The following is a 21,483-nucleotide window of genomic DNA, read 5'->3' as shown; positions in this document are numbered from 1 at the left end:
CCAAATTGTTTCCTCTGAGGTTAGTGTCTATATTGCTATTTTCTCCCAAGAGGAAGATTGATACCAACATCTGTCTTTCCTCATTCCTTATAGTCCATAAAAAGTAAAATTCCTCTGCCTGGTTTTGCTGATAAATTCTTCTCTTCTGACAGGATAGTATTGCCTCTTTGATGACATACATTGATGATACAGTATAATTTTCTAATGCATCTTCTGATTCTTTTTTGGTCTGTGTATTAAGCAATTTTCTTTTGACTCGTTCTCTATTTCAGTCAACAGACTATTTAAGCATACTGTAGCTAGCTTTCCAAGTATAATTATTCTGAAAACCAGACATTTAAATTTAGAAGCATACCTTTTGATTTTTCTCTATTCTTTTGTTGAAGGTACATTGCTACTTTCTTTTGACAAGTTCGAAGGATTTTCCAAAAGAATGTCTTCCAGTCATCATAACTGCCAAATATATGGTCAAGAAGCATGCAAATAGATTAGTGAGACAATATAAAAATACATTTAATAAAATCAAGAGATTTCCATGAAGTAGCATAAAGAGAATACAATATAAAATAATGATACATCAAAACAAGAAAATAAAAAAATAAAGAATCAAGACTTAATATATTACTGTGAATTGTAAGGGGAAAGCAACATCATAATCTGTTCTATCATACTTGGTTTTAGTACTTATGTGATGTTAATTGGAATACCTAAATTCTTTAGTAAGGGTATATTACTCTTTGTCAGACTTAAATAATATTAAAAGAGAAAACCACAAGTTTTTTTTGAAAATACAGAACCATTGTATGTAGGGGGAAAAAGCTATATTGCCAAATTGCTAATCTTACATATATCTATATCATCTTTATATTTTGAGTATTAAAATGTGTAGATGTTTAAACATTCAAATAAATGAAATCAATTATTTTTGTAAATGGAAATTATTATATCTTCCTGTACTCTTTATATGCCACAAAATTGCCTGTTCATAGCAGATCAAGTACTGTAAAAAGGCTGTATAATATCTGGTTTTGAGGATCTCGAGGAAAGAACTTTTCGTGATTTAAAAGATATACAACCCCTCAGGAAAAGAAACTGCCTCGCCTATTTAAATTGGGAGGAGGAACTGTAGGTTGCAAAAACTCTAAGACTGGACTTTAATCTGCCAAGTACTTCCTTCAGTGTACAACGCCTGGTGACGTTTAATTTAAGCAAAATCAACATGTTACAAGGAAATAGCAGTATCATCCTTCTATTACAGGCTGCTTTCCAAATACTCTCAATGTTGAGGTTGTGTTTTTTCATTTGTTTTGTGGCATACTGTGTGAGAGCAGGTAAGAAAGCCATTGAAATGTTACTTCTGAACATTTTATCAGAAAAAAAAGATAATCAAATTTTAAAAAGAAATAATGAATCATTATCTTAAATACTAGTATGAAACTTGAATTAAAAGTCTTCTGAATAGAGTTATAAGGTTTTTAATGTAGAACAATTCAGGATATTTGAATTTCTATATAAAGATGTGTTGTTAGATTAATTCTATGTGATTTCATTATTTCAGTTTAATGCAATAGGTTTTACAGCATTAGATCAGAAGCATGGAGAAGGTGTTACATTTTCTAATATCTTGAGTTAAAAGGACATAGTGTAAGTTTGAAAAGTTATTCATTAGATTCACAATGTACTAAACCACATTATTGGTTTGGACTTCACATGTTGAGCATTGTGTTATATACTTATGAGTACTGCTGTTACTATTCATTAATTTGAATGCCAGTGGTGGGTTGCAAATCCCGTTTCAATCAGTACAGTTGGAACGGGGCCAGTAGCGTCCTCATGGACGCGTGTAGCACACGTGCGTACACTAGCAGTGCGCACATGCATTCAAGCCCCTCTGCGATGCTCCAGCTGCTCCTTGGAGTATCGTGCAGGCACTGTATGCACCATGCCCCTGTGCAGAAGCCTTTAAACTCCGGTAAGGAGCTTGGGCGGGCAGGTGGGCCCTCCGGAGCACCATACCGGAATGGTATCCGGTGCTCTGGGCGGGCTCCGGTACGCCTGTACCGGGGCATACTGCCTGCAACCCACCACTGATCCTACCCCAAGATAAGGACAGTTATGTGAACTTAACTATCCTTTTGATTTGTAAACCACACTTTATTTTTTGAGTCTAATAAATTATGGCTTATTTATTAAACATGTGGCATGTGGCTAAAACACTATTAGAGAAGGCATAACATGTTCATTTGTTTACATGATTTAAAAGATATATATTTAGGAATTTAGTCAAAACTAGATTACACTGAATATATTGATGTTTGTTTTTAGGGTCGTGTATGCATTATTATAATAAATTACAAATAAAATAAAATCTTCCCTTTTATGAACCTGCAGTCCCAATTCAGAGTAGAGTCAGGCTTGATTCACAGAATTAATTGAAAAGCATTGTGAAATTTTGTATTGATGTTGATTTAAATTAGCATAACGGCATAGGTTAAGCTAGGAGACTAATTTATGTCCAAATGCAGCCTTTAACTGTCAGGTTGTCTTATATTCATATTTAGCCTCAAGGTATTATCTTATCTGAACAGAAATGGCAAGAACAAAGGCTGAAGTAAAAGTAAAAATGAACTTTGGCTTTAAACACCTGATCCCTCCTGCTATAAACACTAGTACAACTGAAGTATATAAAAGTTAGGTTTCCACAGCAGTACTGTGTTAGAGTTAATTTGTCTAAATGGCAGTGGAACAAACCAGCAGTCAACCATGCTTTGATATTAACTACAGATGGATCCCTGAAGCTATGTGAATTTTGGAGGGGGTGTTGGGAAGAATAAAAATAACCCATGTTGAACATTAGCACAAGAAATGTTTTATGACATTTTGTATTATGCTGCATTATTGTTTTATGATAGTTTTTACATCATTAAATGTTTTATAAAATTTGAGGTACCCATTTGAGGTACCTTGGTTCAAAATTATTGCCCTGTGAAGCACTGTTTTGCCCAATTACAAGAAGAAAAGTTGTAGTAGTATATAGAGAAAGTTGGTTGGTAAAATCGTCTGAGCAACTATGCTAACTAAGATTTATTAGAATACTGGTGATAATGGGTCAAAGCTCACCCAAATGTTCAAAGGCATCCTGAGTAGAAGAGTGCAAAATAAAAGCTGTATTACAGTATGCTTGACTAGATGATCTGGGACTACCATTGAAAATGGTGGAAGATGTTTGCTTGTTAAAGGGTCAGCAGATTATCAATGAATTTTTGATCCTGAGATCTCTGAGTATCAGTCAATAGCAAAAGCTCTTTTTTTCTTAAATGTATAGCATTAAATAAGAGTAATACTAGTAATTAGTACCCCCAGGCCATACACATGCTAGGCATACATCTTACCACATTTTGCAAAAACCTTGCTTGGTACTTTTACATTAATTGAGAAATGGGAAAGTGGTAAGGAATGACAAACAATTGACAAAGTTGTAGCTGGTGAAACGTATCTGCTATGATAAGTCTTGGTTTATATCCAAACTGTATATTTTTGTTGTTGTTATTGATTAAAATAAGAAAAAAATCTGGAAACTGATTTTAAATCTGTTCCCATGTTTTATTTAATTCATATTTGTATGCCCTCAATAACAGACAGTAAATGTAAACCTAATTATAGCCATAAAAGAGGGGAGGGGAGCTTTTGAAATATTTTGTAAAATATGACCAGTGTTTAGTAAAGTTCTGCCTAAGATTCTGATATGCTTCAGATCTCAAGAGAGCACATCACCTTTCTACTGCACTACCAATTAAAACAACCATGGTTTCCACAAGAGAAATTAAACCAGCTGTTCAATCAGCTACATCATTTTTCAAGTTTGCATAGTCACCTGAAAAAGATGGTTTAGATAACAACAAGTGCCCCACTTGTGATCATCTTGGTTGCCTTGGAACTTTTTTAATCATGCTTTTGAAGTTATTGTATTATTGTAACACTGGGGAAAAACTGTTGTACTTACACACCTTGTGTCATTCTGCAACTGTCCATGATTTCTGATTTGAAAAAGCCCTATGGAAGGAGCTTTGTTGGTTTTTTTCCTCATGGAATAAGTGTGGAAAGGTAGGTAGACTGCAGACTACAAGAGCTATTATTGTATTACCAAAGATAGAACATTCCAAAACAATCTTTAAAATTAATGGTGAAGATGCAAGACTCTGCATGTCATCAGTAGCAATTTCACAAGGTTTTTTTCTTTAGAAAAATAACAAAAACCCAAAATATAAATAAACATTCAGTTAAATGCTGTAGAAGATAAGATTACTTGACAAATAACATCCGATGCTTCTTGGCAGTTTATTCAGTCCTCATGCCAACGATTTGAGCATTTCTGTTGAATATTTTATTTTTTTAAGAGTTAGTTATACCTGTCTATTCTTGTATGCATTTTCCATGCTAGGTAGTGAGGGGGCTGAACTCAATTCTTTCAAATCATGTTCTGGAATCAACAAATCAGAATTGCTTTCATCCAGAACAAGCAAAATAAATTGTGTTTTCAAAATCCTGGATCTATTCCTTAAAGCATGTTAAATAAAAATTTAAGAGCCCTAATTTGTAGAATTTTTTTTGTTAATAACGATGTTATTCTGTAGTATTTTATAAGCTTTTTAAATTTATATTATTTTTAAAAGGGATAAACAAAGAATAATTGGATGAACTCAGCCCAATTATGTCAGATTTATCTCTCTTCAGCATAAAATTTGTACTTCTTAGATTTGGTCTTTTATAAACCAGGAATTCTGGTCTGAATTTATTGTGTTTGTAAAGTTAAATAAAATATTCTTATTTGAGATTCCATAGATGTCTTGCAGAAAAATGAAATGCAATGTGATCTTTAAAAATCATACTGATCAAATGTTTATTTTATTTATATTTTACAAATTTAGGTCAAGAATGTCCTAAATTCACAGATCTTAATTTTGGCAATGCTGTGATTGGCACAGATGTGAAGGTGAAACTGCTTTTGTACACACGAAGAAATAACGACTGTGCTGAGCTTCTTGATGAACACAATATAACAACTTCTACACATTTTAATGTAACCAAGAATATTGTTTTTATCATTCATGGGTATAGATTTACAGGTTCTCCTCCAATATGGATTGATACAATTAAAGATCTTCTGCTTGAAAAAGAAGATTTCAACATCATTATAGTAGATTGGAATCGGGGTGCAACAACATTGAATTATTTTGGTGCTGTTTCTAGCACGAAGAAAGTAGTACCCAGCTTAACACATCTTATTGATCAAATGTTGGTAAGAAAATTATATATAATACTGATATCAAAGAAAGATTCATCTACTTGCCCAGTTAATTCTATCAGGTTGATTGTACTGTATATTCATTGTTGTTTCTTGTAAAAGAGTTCTGGGCTGTAATAGGGGATCATCTACTTTATATACAATGCTTTTGTATTCTTGGAAAATGCATGAGCATGTATTCAGACTGTTGTGAGCAATGCTTATACAACTACAATATAAAGTATATTTGGTCTAGTGGTTAAGGTACTAGACTAGAACCCAGAAGATTGTGAGTTCCAGTTCCATGTTAGTCATGAAAGCCAGCTGGGTGACTTTGGGCCACAAGGACATTGTTGTGGGGACAATAGGAGGAGGATGGTGTGTTGGATATGTTCATCAACTTGGGTTATTGGTAAAAATATTAAAAGTGGACAATAAATAAATAAATCTGTTCTGTTACATGCTATTTCTATATGGTTACCCAAAGTGTAAATGTGTGATCATTGCAAGAGTAACACGTGGATTTTCACTTATTTGTAAATAAAATGTGTTTTAAAATAAAATACATAAAATAAAAATTAGTCTCCAAACTACAAACATAGGTTGTGGCTGCTTTATGTTTGTGAAGTTCTGAAATGACTGTCATAAATTTTACAATGATAAGAAAATAATGTGAATAGACAGAGTATAGCTAAGTGATGTTGGGTGTTAAAAACTTTAGTTCGTTTTATGGTTGGGAAACTGGAAAACTCCAACCATGAAAAATGTTAACATGTAACAAGATTCATAAATTATATGTCCGTATATATAGCACTTACTACCATATCGTAGTTGTTCCTAGGAATAATTTGATTTCAGATGGCAGCCTTGTTGCCAATGTAAGGCTAACTCCACATTGTTGTATCAGAATTACTTTACTGAAATACATAGATACAAATTTCTTTGTCTATACTGTTTCATTTCACTGTATTAGAAATCAAACTCTAGTTTTCTGAAAGCTTTTTCTCCACTTTATGATACAAATTAATGTATTGTAAATACACAATCACTAATCAGGATTACATTACAACAATATCATTTCATTTTCTTTTTCCACAAAACAATTCAAGTGTGTTCAACTATATACAGTGAAATGTGCAACATCCTTATGCCACTTACAAATATCTCTTTTGTTCTCCGTGAGCTGATGATGATTTTGGAGTGCTTCTGGATAGGATGTAATCTATGTGGCACTATCATAAAATTTATCTCAATCTGTTGTAGTGTATAAGAGGAGAAAATGAGATAAAATCATCCTGATGTGTTGTAGTTTTATGTATAAACTAACAGAGCACATTTTTGAGATGAAATATGCTTTTCTGCTGCAGTTTCATATTTTTATTCTGAAGTTATTTAATTATTCTTGAAAATCTTTGGATATACAGTATAACATATTGACAAGATGTCAATGTCAGGAACTAGAATAAATTCTGTTTGACTTTCCTAATTATATCAAATATTCTATGATTTACATTTCTATAACCCTCTTTCCATAACTTTTCCCCCCACAGGAGAATGGTGTTGCTATTGATTCTATTTATATGATTGGTGTAAGCCTAGGGGCTCATATAGCTGGATTTGTTGGGAAGACGTATAATGGCAAAATTGGAAGAATTACAGGTAAGGCTTACAAACTGAATAAACTTCAAACAGTCCTTCCAGGTTGAATTTTAGAAGCTGGCTAGTTTGGAACATGATTTATAGCACAGTTCTTTCATATAAAGTATTGCAATTGGAATCTATTTTTACACTTTTTTTACAAATGAAAAATAAAAATAAAGATTGTGCAACTCAGCAGTGTCACCACACATTTCTATAAACAAGAAAATCACAGGAATGTTGTTTGAGAGATGTATGATCTTCTCTAGACATTGCTATGCCTGCTTGCCAGTTTTAGGGCTTTTCACAATGGTGATATATGTCACAAGTTCACAAAGTAAACTTAACTAATGGCTCGGAAAAATGGCCAAGAAAACCCTCCAAATCTAATACATTACTATGGTTTGATAGAGATATCAGTGCATTGGTTTAAATGAAAATATCCTTCAAATTAGGCTGTATCTCAAGTGAAAGAAGTGTAATGTGACACCAATGGGCGTAACTTGGACCTAAGTTCTTGATTGCTGAACAAACCTTTAATCTCTTCATAAAATGATGTTATGTCATGTTTTCTAACATGAAGTTTCTATCAGTGTGCACATTGTCGAAACTTTCTATTTAAAATTGCAACTTGTCTTTTTCATTAGTGTCTCCTTAGTAATATCTCCATACGTATACATTAATTAGATTGCTGGAACTACATTTAAGATTTAGGCTGTTAGGAAGGGGGGCGCAAATGAGAAGCTTACTTGTCTTTTAAATAATTACTCTGTTTTGTTGTTAATTTTGTGTTACTTATAGTATTTACATTTAAACAATGCTTGCATATTTTTATTATGAACTCTGCTTTGCGTCTACTCTTTAGGTCTTGACCCAGCAGGTCCATTGTTTGCCAGAAAGCTGGCTAATGAGAGGCTGGATCATACTGATGCTCAGTTTGTGGATGTCATTCATTCTGATACTGATGGTAATTATTGCACATTTAGATTTTGAGCATTGTGTGTTTGAATGAGTCCCTCTCACCCCCCTTCACTTCCTGGTGTGATTCCAACAGAATCTGTACATATCTATAAGAGAATAAGTACCATCTCAAAATACATACTTTTGGCCAGGATGTATGCAATTATTATGACTGGAATCCAAAAAGGTACTTAGGATATGCTGAAAGACTTGTGCTTAAAGATTGGGCAAAAACATAGCCAGAACTTTTTCATTTGTCTCTGAATTGCAGACATTCCTGATACAAAAAAAGTTATTTTCTAAACTACAGTACCACATTGGAGCAGCTATTTTTAAAAATATCAATTCAAAATACATTTCTTACAGCAGGTATAAATTGTTTAAGTTCATTAGAAACTTTAACCAAGTTAATACCAGTGAGTTTAGTAATAATCCTAATTATGAACAGAAGATAAACCTCAATATTTTAATATTTGTTTAAAAATCCTACTTTTTAGTTCAAAAGTATTAACTGTTTAAACTCATGATGGTGTTGACTACAGTAAGATATTAAAATTATTTTTAAAATATTAACAACAGAGGATAAAAATCAATTTAGCATTGGCATATGAAAGGAAATTCCCTTTTATGTAAATTTACAGCTAAGATACAAAATTACGAATTTGAAAGCAAATTCATAATTTGAGCAAATATTTCAGCAAATTTTAGGCCATCACCTTGATCCTTGCAGATTCCATTTCATCTCCTAACCAAGCTCCTTGAAGCGATCAGTACCTTATTTTATGACTAGTTTCAATGAAACATTTAGAATTCCTGTATGTAGTTTAGTGATAATTATAAATTCCAGGGGTTTGGAAATACACATCCTTAGCTCTTTGATATCTTAATGCTATTATTTTTATTTTTATTATTTTTAATCCTTTTACAAATATGTGAGAGATTAAGCTCTATTTTTTTGTGGACAGGAGAATTGTGATTAAGATGGTTTATTTATTTTTTCTTCACTATGTATTTCATTTTTAGGCTTTGGTATCAAGGAGTCTTTGGGAAACATTGATTTCTATCCAAATGGAGGAACAGATCAGCCCGGATGTCCAAAGACAATACTTAGTGGTAAATATAGATACATTAATTATCATAGGAATTTGTTGAGGGGTTTAATTGTAGTGAGGTCATTCATGAAGGCAATTCTGTTAGTGTATTTTTTTTAAAAAAATTACAATTTTGTATAGAATCAGATTTTTCAATAATTTTTAATATGCATTTAAACTTTCATTGAATCCTGCTCTTGAGTGCTATATATTAACAAGTCTAAATCTAGATTGTTCAGGCATACACTAGGATTTAAATTTTAAAATATGAGTAAGTTTCCTTTTTTGCCTAGGAAGGACAGAAAGCACTATTGTAGTTAGAACACATGGTGAGAAATCAACTACACAAAATCTCTAGGTATTCTTAGTTGGACCTTGCTTGGGAAATGCTGGGAGAGCAAAATAAGCAACTCAGAAAGGGAAAAGGAGAAATAGGGGACTGAACTGCAGAAGATAGCTTTCCTGCTTTGAGGTAAAAGGCAAAAAGCCACTCTCTGCTCTTGTGTTTTAAGGGGAGATCTGTGCTGGATTTTTGATAGCTGTATAGAAATGGTTTTTCAGAATGTCATTTAATTTAATGCAATTCCAGTTTAAGCTATAGTTAGGAATTTCTGGGGAGTCTCCCATTCAAATATTAACTAGCAACTACTGCTAATTTTGAAATGCTGCTGCTATTCTATTTTGTGAAAAATAGAACATGATTACATACTCTTGAGTTTACTTTTTGATTCTTCTAGGAGCATCTTATTTCAAATGTGATCACCAGAGATCTGTTTTTTTGTATATGTCATCTTTACAACATAAGTGTGATATAACTGCATATCCTTGTGAATCGTATAAAGATTACAGGAATGGAAAATGTGTGAGCTGTAATTTTAAATCGCTCCCATGCCCAGTATTAGGTAAGAGTCATGTGTTTCAGATAATATTTTATGGAAACTTTCTTAGACAGCATTCTACAATATTCAGAACATTCTATTATGTAATGCTTTTAAAATCTGATACAGTGAAATATTCTAGGAGTAAAGCTATCCAGTTTATTTGTCAGCAAGAAAACTGGAATCATGTATGTTTTTGTCGGTTTTAAACTATAAAACACATATTATATAAATATTATATCAAAAATGAACACAGTACCAAAGTCACTGCACTGCACAAGAGATATTCACTTAACTCTCACCTCCAATTTGTAGTAGAGTCAGTTTGGTATAATGGTTAAAGCACCAGGCTAGAAAGCAGGCGATCATGAGTTCAAGTGCCACCTTAGCTATGAAAGCCAGCTGGGCTAGTTATTCTCTCTCAGCTCAAATAATCTCACAGTTGTTTTAGTGGGGAAAATAGAAGGGGGAAGGTGCGTTGGATATGTTTGCTACCTTGAGTTAATTGTAAAAATAATAAAGACAGATAAAATATCTCCCAATGAATCATTAGGCTGTCTGTGTCTTAAACAGGAGTAACCCTTCTAAGATGGGAGTACAAGATAAGCAGATATCTTAATTTTCAAACTCAACTTTCTGAATCATTTATAAAACATTTCCAACTATTTCTTAGCTGTTAATTTCATTTTAAAAACAGTCATTTAAGAACAATTACCAAGAAAGTTTTTCCATTATTTTCAGATTCTACACATTTATTTTTAGGTTAGTATTTGAATGTATTGTAGGTGATCCCTGGTGCATGTAATGAGATAATAACAATGATGCTGAGAATGGAGATTCCAAAACATCAAATTATCACTACTAACTGTTGTAAAATTTGACATTATCTTTCCAAATTATATGATTTTAAGCAAAAAAATGTTGTAATATCTCACAATAGCAATAGCACTTAGACTTATATACTGCTTTACAGTAAAAGTATTATTTTAGTGTCTTATAGATCCCATCATATTCTGTTGTTCCTACAGGAAGATGACTAGGAAAAAATTGAGAATTATTTTCTTTATGGAAGAAAATGTATATGTTCTGTATTTACTCCATTTCAAGCAATATGCAATAAGTTTTACCCATATGTTGCTGACACTGCATCAGAATCAAAGGGTGAATGTCAATTTGGGTATTGTGGAAACCAAATTCATCATGGTTAATTTTATTAACTTTAACACTCCAAGGAAGAGTCAGAAATTGTATTTTTAAGCTGTGAGACTTGATGGAATCTTAAAATTTATTTCCAAAACTGGAAAATTCCATATTACAGCACTATGAGAGTGAAAGATAGCTCAAGAGAACTGGATATCTATAAAGTTTCCTGTTGCAGATGAATTAAAAAATATGTAGATGCCTAAAATATATCCTAAAAGAAATAAAAATGAAACAGGTGCACTATTTTTAAATCATCAGGCAAAGAAATACTTTTTTAAAAAAAATCACTATCATTATGCTTTAAAAGAATTGAGCATTAATTCTTAAATATACAAATAAACACACTAATTTTATGAGTTGGTCACATTTTACTTGCGGGGTGTATGTCTGAGTACTTGAAGTCCTACCGGTACATGACCAAGCTGCATCAAGGATTGTCTTCAGCTATAGTAGGCAGATTCCCCTTCTGAGGACATTCTGCATCATGTGAATAAAAGCTAGGACCCGTTAAATGGATTTATACAATTTACATATTCTAGATATATTTGATGAAATATATCTGATAAAAGCTGATGAAACTTACATTATTAAATATTTTGTCATCCTGATCAAAGATTGTTTGGCTCTCTCTGTTGGTTGTAGAAATCCATTGGGACTTTGTTGCACCTTGGTCATATTTTACTTCATATTAAACCAGAAATCCTAATATTATAAATCACAGCTGAATGAACAATTTACTAACACAGATTACTTCCGTTTTTCTGAAAAGATAATTAGAAAAGTAGATTAGGAATAATACTTTAAACTGGCTTCTGACCATGGCTTGTTTGAATGCTGTTATTTCTGTACATTTGTTTAGCTGCTCAAATGAGGAGACTAATAATAAAACATGCAAATTACCTATGTGCACTGAAAGTATGCTTTATCTACTTGTTGTTTCATTATTGCCATCCATGATGTTGTAATATAAACCTGATCAGTCAGTTTGCTTGCTGAATGAATCATTAAAAAAGCACGCACACTTTCAGGATTGCTATACTACTTTCTTTTCCTTTTTCAAACTTCATTTCTTCATAGCTTTTGACTAATTCATAGTATTACGTGGGATCTTTCTAAAACAAGATAAGTGAGATTGTGAGCAGTCTTGTTAGGATCAAACAGCACACAATCCAATACATTTATTTACTTTGTTTACTCGTAACATTTCTAAAATGCTTCTCTTTTAGCCATGCAGTACTAAATCAATCACTTGTCCTCCCAACAACTTCTAACTTATGAAAAGAGTAGAAGGTGGCACATTGATTTATGGTCTAATTGCTTTACCAATCAAAAATCAATTGCCTGCCTGCCTGCCTGCCTGCCTGTCTGCCTACCTGTCTGCAGTAGCAGTGCTTCTGCTGCTATGTCAGTGTGCTCTCTGAAGCTATTGCTTAATAACATTATTACTACGGGGAAATTTGCAAAAGAGTTAATCAAGAGATTCACTTAAAATCTAGCTGATAACTTCTAATAACTAACAGAATTTTGATTTTCTGGTATACAACTGCAGCATTAGGTATTTTTATTATATTCTGGGAAAGTTAATTTCACGGAGCATCATAAAATAATATATCTTTAGTATTTTTTGCATCTGTTTGTTTATTTTGTATTGAATATATTTCAATTTCAGGATACTATGCTGATAAATGGAAGGATCATTTACTTGAAAACAATCCTCCCATGACAACAGCTTACTTTGATACTTCAGACAAAGATCCATTTTGCAGTAAGTCCTTAACTATTTTCCATGCATCTACTTCAGCTTTCTTTTTTTTCTTTTTTTTTTTCATGCTATGGAAAAAATAGGAGGAAAAAAAACCCAGTGTATTTTACTGTCGAGATAACTTGACATAATATCCCTGATTAAACCTTTTTTATTACACTTTTATTTATAAAATAGTATGATGCTGAAAAGATCTATGTGCTTGGAGAAAAACGTTAAAAGCAGGAAATTATCTGGGCAACCTAGTAAAAGATGACAAATGAGCTGATAAAAATGAGAAAGAGATGGATTTATATTAGATAATAACAAAATGAATTTCAAGAAAAGAAGTATAATGAAACAGAGAATTAGTAAATATTTACTACCATGCATTATAAAAGGTCCATATGAGAGCTGTACTAGTACGTCTTACAAATAGGGCTGTGTGTGTTTCTGTATGTTTCTGTGTTGATGTTTTCAACTGATATTTAAATAGCTGCATTCAAGGTCTTTGCAAGCTAAACAGAACTTGAAGCAGAGATAATAGCTCAGTATTTGAAAAATCATTAATTCTGTCTGATAGACATGACTAAAAGATGGATCTGCTTTGGAATGCTTTATGTAACACCTTAGAGCACCATATTTGTTAAATATAATAGCATTATATTATTAGAAACATTTCATACTTCAAACCAGACTTCCATTTATTCTATTGTGCAATATCACAATATAGTCAGTTTTGTGCAGTGGTTAACTCTTCAAAAAATTGCACAGACTACAAACTGGGACATTGTGAGTTCTAGTCTTGCAAAGTCAGCTGGTTGACTTTGGATCAGTCGCTCTCTCTCAGTTCTAGGAAGGAGGCAATATATGGGTGATATAATATACGGCTAGGAAAATGTTATATTGACTATTGGCTATTTTGGATATGATAAAAGTAATGCTATACTTTTTCTTTGCATACAGAATTTTACTGATAATTATGAATCCAACAGAACAAACTATGTGGTTTTTAAAGGCGAAGGACAAGAAATATTTAGTAGCAAGTGATAATTTGAATTTGAATATCCAAAAGTATTTTAATACTAAATTTAGATGAATTCAATGAAATTAATTCATTGTAAGAATCTATATAATTGTTCTATAGAGTTCAGATCAATTGTTTACATGCCTGTTGTAGAAGACTATTTTTGTTATGTTTCATACAATATATTTTATATAATGATCTATCTTTCCAGAGTTATGGAAATTAAGTGACTGAATGTCTCACTTAGGAAATATCATTATGTTCTACATTTACTATCAGAAATGTAATATAGAATGAGTAATTTTAAAAAAATATTTTCCTAGTAAGTACAGCTACTATAGAATATAGAACAAAAACAAGAAAAATATAAGGAATATATAGCACTTGCAAGATATATCCATATCATCTGTGAAATTTATAAGGGTATCATATGTAAGATTTATATCATGATTAATTAGAGGATAATAATTTTACCTGCTATTTCACCTTGCTCCATCTTGCCATTAATTGTGCATTTTGATCAATCTCAGTATAATAAAAAAGGTTGTTGCTAAAAAGAGGTACATTTTTCAATAAAATGGCTTAGCATTAAGCTGTTACCTACTATGATGCATCTAGCTCTGAAATGTATACATTATTCTGACATTCTAGCCTGAGAACATTTTCAGTAGTCTCTTGATATATAACTTTCCGATTGCTCTATAAACTCAAGTCCACTTTCCAGGATTTTTCTTTTCCTTTCTGAAAAAGAGGCAAATAAATCAAAATAAAATTACATTTTTTCTATCTCCCACAGTGTATCATTATTCTTTGGATATTATTACATGGAATAAAAGCACTAGGAGAGGTTTCATAAATATAAAAATAACAGATAATTCAGGAAATACAGTAGAATCCACAATTAATAGGTGAGATATATTTATTCATTTTGGTATTCTTTATGCAAAATAGTATCGGCTATAATAAGAACTAGTTGAATAAAGATTAAAAAATGAGTAATTGATAAATGACTTTTGAATTAGAATGGAAGCTTGAAAGTTAATATGCAAAGAAAAAACATAATAGAGATAGTCCTTGGCTAGCAACCATAGTTGGAACCAGCAGCTCTATCGTTAAATGAAGCAGATGCAAAATGGGAAATTACATGACCATGACTATATTTTATTTGTTCCCTACTCTCCCAACCTTTGGAATTTCGCACCCTTTGAAATGTAGTTATTAATCACAAAATTATTTTGGAGCACAATTGTTAACTTCTAATGATCGCTAAATGATGCAATCAGTAAGCAAGGACTATCTGTATTGAAATTGTATGTATGCTATTTATTAGTCTTATTTATGTAGCTGCCAACCTCACAGTCAAGTGACTCTGGGTGGGATACAAAATTATACAGTGAAGTTGGATGGATAGATATAATCTGAGAAAGGCAGTCCTTCAAATAATCAATGGATAGCTTTAAACATAAAAATGTGCACCTTGAATTTAGAAACAGATTGGTTAACAATGCAGCTTGCCAAACAAAGGTATAAACATGTGTTTGTACAGAAGCACATAACTGCCTGCTCTGTTGCATTCTGCATTCTGAAGTAGCTGACACTTCCAGATTTTCTTCATGGATAGCCTCATTGCAATAGTCCAACCTTGAGGCATGAGTGACTGCGAGTAGAGCCCCGTGATCTTGGAATGCAAGATGCAGAATGCAAAGTTGAGTAAATACTATTTCAGTCAGATTTTCTTTCTGTTTTCTAATTATGCTGTTTATTTTTGCTACCTGCCTAGTACAGTATATCAGGAGAGAGGGGAGGAAAGGGGGAAAGAAGGAAGACGACAGGAGGGAGAAAAAGAGAATGTTTGCATTCAATTTAATAATTTTATATCAGTACATGCAAATTCAGAAATTGCTATTGTGTAAATACAAGGTATTTATAGTAATTGTAAAATTACCATATAAATTCATATATGTGTGTGTGTCTGTGTATACACACACACACACACACACACACACAAGGTACTTATGGTATTATAAAAAAATTTGAATCCCACCACTGCTTCTGATCTCTTGTGGACAAATAAATGGTTAATTTTGCTTGTTCAGCTGAACAGGCTTAAGGTATAATAAGACCTTGCGTAGATCAGTCCACAGTGGTGTTACAATCTATACTGGATATATTTGAGAATCCAGTTGTCAAAATATATTTCTTGCTGCTTCTGCCTGGACCAAGGTTTATAGTCGTTTGTATATTCTGTTCTGGTTTGTTTGTTTTTTAATGATCTTTGAAACCCATTGCATGACACATTATTTTATAAAGGCACATACATTGTATAATTCTTTTTTCTTCTTCTTTAGTGATGCCACTGTATTTCAACAATATAGACAAACAAAGATACTTGCTGGATTTTATCTGGATTTTGGAAACATTTCAGCAATTGCTTTGACATTTTCTACAAGGAATACAGTGGGCCCCAAGTACAAGCTTAGAGTTCTCGAAATGAGATTAAAATCTCTTTCATATCCAGAAAGGTAACACATATTGTCATTTTGTGATAGCTTCATGATATGAAAAAAGAATTTAAGAAAAGATAGCTGAACCACAAATCCTGTTGCTCAATGATAACACTTACAGATGACAGAATAGTTTTGATTGAAGGCACTGTTTTTTACAACTGAGGCAGAAAATGAGTACAGAATTTGCTAAAACTACATATGAGGCAAAGGTGGGGTTCTGCCAGCATTACTGCCAGTTCGGTGAACGCAATTTGCTCTGTGGATGTGTGCATTGCCTGTAAATAGGTCTGTGCATGCGCAGAACATTAAAAATGTAAAAAAAAACATGCCACAGCGACAGGAGAACCAGTTCCGGGGCGTGGCCAGCCTGCCGTCCCTATCAGTTCAGCGACCAAGTCACAATTTCCACTACCATTTTGCCTGAACTGGTGCAAACTGGTAGTGACCCACCTCTGATCTGAGAGGAATATTTTCAGTAGGATGTCTGCCGTGTGAGTGTAGGTACTTTAACAATACTAATTTGAACAAGTTTTAAAATCTGTACCAAATCAGAACACAATTAGATAGAAAATATATAGATGTAAGCTAATAATCTAAGAATTACATTAATTTAATGATTGCCAACAGTTTAGCTTAGAAGTTGAGAAAATCTAGAGAAGAAATATATTCTTACTATCTTTTTAATTTATTTATACGTTAAATGTCTTAGAAAGATTTTTTTTTTCTGTATATACTGTGGGGCTGAAAAAGCAGAATTACAACTGCAAAAATTCTTAATTATATTGTATAGTTGTATTGGTTGCTCCATCTCAGGAACAGTCATGGAAATCACTTCTCAAATAAAGACTGGTGCATATTATATAGAAATTAGTAGCTGGTTAAAAAATTATTTTGCTTGAAACAGAAATGCTTTCCCCCAGAATTGATTTCTCTTTTATTCAGCATTTGCAATAAAATAATTGGTTATGCAATAAAATAATTGTTCCAACACTTAATTTATTTTAAAAAGTTCTGAAATGTCAGCCAGATAGCTTGCGACTAAGGTACACATATCTAAACTATAACACTTAGCTGTGGATGACTATTCTGGGGTTTACCTATTTAATAGGTTTGACTATTGGGTGATACCTAAAGACTTTTGCAAAGACCAGTGGCTTTTATTCTAAAATATTTTTTTGAGGGCGGAAGCATTTCTGAGTGTGTATAAAGCAGTGTTTTCATATATCTTCATATGTGATTTGGAAACAGTACAATATGGATTTTTTAAAATAACTTTGGATGATCAGTTCAAAGCGTAAAAGAATTAAAAGTAGAGGAATAAATAAGATTACAATTTATTCCCATCTGTTTTGGATATGGTTTAATATATTATTATTGTTAAATAATAATAATAATAATAATAATAATAATAATAATATTAAAAAGGAAGTTTAAACAAAGTAAATGTAAAATAATAGAATACAAAAACAAGAACAATAAGACTAGAAAAAAGATAGACTTGTGAAGAACAAAGAATAGGGGGGACAGATGAATCTGCTATCATATGTTGTATTATATTGGTAACACACTGAAAATCAGTCCTGGTTTCTCTTAAAAGCACTGGTTAAGTATAGGATGAATATTACTTAGGGACAATAATAACAATAAAACACACTTTTTCTTGATTGTATATTTTCTTCTCTCTATACAGGATCCAGTTATGTAGATATGATTTAATACTTGTGGAAAATGTTGAAACAACTTTTACACCTATCCCATGCTATGAGATAAATATGCAAGACAATTGATTATTTCAGGATATTGCATACAAGTAAAATTAAAAAGACCAACATGAACTGGTAACAAGTTTAATTGGCTCCCTTCAAGAAAGTTAATTTGCCAATTTTATGATTACCTCTGAAGATCACAGAATGAACTTTTAAAAGAAATTAAGATATTTTTCATGTGCCTAGTTGCATATGTTAGCAATCAATTTCTAGTTAAAAAGCACTCAGAGCTGTGAATTATTTTTTGAGAAGATTTCAATTTCAGTCTTATGCACAATGTTGGTGATATACCATTGAAATTAACAGTAATAATTTCATCACTAAATGCAGGATCATACTACATTAAAATGTATATGTTAATGCTATTGTTGAAAAAAGTTTTGGGTTTTGAGGATAGATGAAGCAACTTTTCCATTAGCGTTAACAGCAAAAACCCTAAATATCATAAACAGATGCTATGATGATAAAACTGAACAATGTCTCACAGATTTACATTTGTGTGAAAGGACATGTACTTGGGAAGTTGAAAAAACAAGGATACAATAATTTTCTTAATGAATGTACTAGAGATAAAATTAATCAAGAATAAATGTGTTCAAGCCTGCAACATAATTGTTGATAAAGTTGGGAATTCATGGGGATTTCTAATTAAACATAATTTTAAAATTGTAAGCAATAGAAGCAATGTCTACTGTTCAGGATATTGATAAAATTCTAGGAAATTTGAAAAAGACTCCCTCTGATGCTAGCACAAGAAATAACCTTTGAGATTAAAGCAAGCAGTCACAGCTATAAAACAAGGGTGGGTTTTAGCTAGTGTTACTGCCAGATTGCTCATGTGTGTGTTCTGTGTGCATGCACTGGATGTGCGCTGTGCACACATGCACAGTTCAAAGGAAATTGTTCTGCGCATGCATAGAACTAAAAAAATTGGTGGTGGTGACGGCGGCGACTGGGGAACTGGTTCATGGGCATGGCCAGCCTGCGACCCACTTCTGCTACAAAATGAAGATTATGGATGGAGCAAATTACCAGAAGCAAGAGCAAAGTGAGAAAAATATTTATAGTTGAAATCTTTAAACTGACCAGTTAAAGATCTGGCACAGTTTAAAAATGTATATAAGTATATGAGAAAAGTAAGTAGAAAGGGAAATGGACAGTGAAGATTCACTATGGATCATGCTGGACCATTTTTTGGGGAAAATAGATCTAAGGGGAAAATGTGAATCAAACAGCTGCTTCTTATAGATATCAAGAATTGTAGTCTGTTTATGAGTAGAGTGGCTGAGTGTCTCCTTTGATTGCTATTGGCCCTTATCTAACTTTCACTAGGTGCTGACCATTAGTTGAGAAGATTCCTCTTCATAACTAATAGCATAAGGAACCCCATTTCTTAATCACTTTTTGGATTAGTTTCCTTCATTACTTGGGACAGATTATACTCTTCCCACTGGAAAATTTTTACTTTATTTGAAGGCGAGCAAATTGAAGAAAGAATTTGTTGAATATTATTTTGAACATTCTGGATAAGTTTTTTTTTATTAAACAGCAAAAGGATACTTAGAATATGAATTTTGAAAAGCTAACAGAAGATTAAGGATCCATCTAGACTTCGAAGTATATTTTTTATTAATTACAATAATTCTTAGCATGGAAAAATTGTGATTTTTTTAAAAGAAGAAACATGATAGTGATACATTGAATGTTTGACACTTGTGGGAGCTACAAGATAATAATTTTTTCTTGTTAATTAGCAATGGAGCAAAATGTTTTGATGGGTATTTTTGAATATTGGTCTTCAAAATGACTTGATATGATAGGTAGTATATTATTGAAGTTACAGAAGACGTAGTATACCAAATAAGTTTAAAATTAATTTGTATGTAGATTTAAATGTGTCAAATGTACAGCATGAGTCAGGAAGGGTGCACAGAGATCTGCAAGTGGTACTGCACTGACTGGGAGGGTGCAACATGGGTCAGAAAGGGTGCAAGATATGTGTGCAGTGAAGTTGTGTGGAGGGGAGAGACTCACCCAAGCAACTTGTAATCTTTCCTGCCAACTTTCCCACTGCTGATGCTTCCTGCTATCTTGCTTGTGACAAGTTGTCAAGGAGCATCAGCAATCACAATTGAGTTTCTACTTCTTCCAGCATCTTATTGACTTCTGGGAAGCCAGCATGGAGCATTGAATACGATAATCAAATGACTGTGGCTCACCAATGCTGAAACAGCTGCAGTATGGTAGTACTGAAGTGGTCACAGCTTCCCCAAAATTCATTCCCATAGGAATCATGGGTCTCGGGACCTGGCATTCTGTATTTGAAGCACATTGATTAAAAAAATATGACCCTAGATGCACTGTTTTGCCCAGTTGAAGGTTAGAAACAGACAAACAGGCTTAATAATATATAGATAGTACTATATCTATATAGATAGCAACTTAAAATTTAAAGCATGTTGAATAACAATAAGAACAAAAAATACTGTCATTTTTGTTGTACTGGGTTAATTCAATATTGCAAAATTTAAAAAGTAATAAAGATTGCGAATAAAAATCTATTTCTGAAAAAAAAATGTTTTATGTGAAACACATTATGATGTATCAACTACAAGCTAAAAGAAGCTTGGATTTTTGGAAGAAAATGTTTTAATGAAATGTCATGTATAACTAAAAGGAAAGTTACATTTTATTTTGTTAGTTACTTTTTTCAACTTGTATGGTTGTTTATTTGATTTTAAACAGCAGTAAAAACAATAGCAATATAGCAATATATAAACAGCAGCTGAAATAAACCATAAGCAGCTATTAGCATAATTATTTCACAGTATTTCCAGTATGTTTCAAGCTCCATACCTGAGAGAAATTTTGAAGACTTTACATTAGACCAACCGGATCCAGGCAATCTCTGGAGGATTATGTTCCAAAGAAAAGGTACCATAATATAAAGAGTTTGTGGTTTAGGTCTTGCCAAGTGACACCCTTTGATAGGACTCTTAGCATGCCACTTATGTTGGATCTCACACAACTGATAGACACCATTGGAGAAGTAATTCCACAAATAACCCAGTCCATCCCATGAAGGGCCATATAGATAACTACTGGTACCATACCAGTGGTGGGTTCCAGATCCCATTGCAACTGGTATGCTGCAATGGGGCCGGGCGTCCACCACATGCATGCATACAGCATGTGTGCAGCACACACATGCATACTTACCACCCAAAATGCTCTAGCTGCTTGGTGGAGCGTCACGTAGGCACTGTATGCTCCATGTGTGAAAGCCCCAATTGGCTCAAATACAGGTAAGGAGGGCGGGCGGGCAGGCCCTCAGGAGCACCGTACTGGAACAGTACCTGGTGGTCCCATCAGGCACCGGTACGCTGTA

At 32.8% G+C, this 21,483-nt stretch overlaps 1 protein-coding gene across 1 annotated transcript; it reads left to right on the top strand.

Annotated features, from left to right (window-relative positions):
* Window positions 1-1,219: 1,219 nt before the first annotated feature.
* Window positions 1,220-20,890, top strand: LIPI (lipase I). The gene is made up of 10 exons (XM_014053509.2): window positions 1,220-1,331; window positions 4,929-5,299; window positions 6,835-6,943; window positions 7,788-7,889; window positions 8,906-8,995; window positions 9,711-9,875; window positions 12,724-12,819; window positions 14,619-14,730; window positions 16,171-16,344; window positions 18,020-20,890. Exons 1-10 carry the CDS (start codon window positions 1,220-1,222, stop codon window positions 18,114-18,116), a joined length of 1,428 nt encoding a protein of 475 aa, XP_013908984.2. The 3' UTR covers window positions 18,117-20,890.
* Window positions 20,891-21,483: the final 593 nt, after the last annotated feature.

Source organism: Thamnophis sirtalis, unplaced genomic scaffold (genome assembly GCF_051295495.1).
Source record: "Thamnophis sirtalis isolate CommonGarterSnake01/CBP01778 unplaced genomic scaffold, rThaSir2_p1.2 scaffold_8, whole genome shotgun sequence".
Taxonomy (NCBI): Eukaryota; Metazoa; Chordata; class Lepidosauria; order Squamata; family Natricidae; genus Thamnophis; species Thamnophis sirtalis.
Note: the sequence above shows the minus strand (reverse complement) of the source record. Positions and strands in the feature narration are given on the sequence as shown.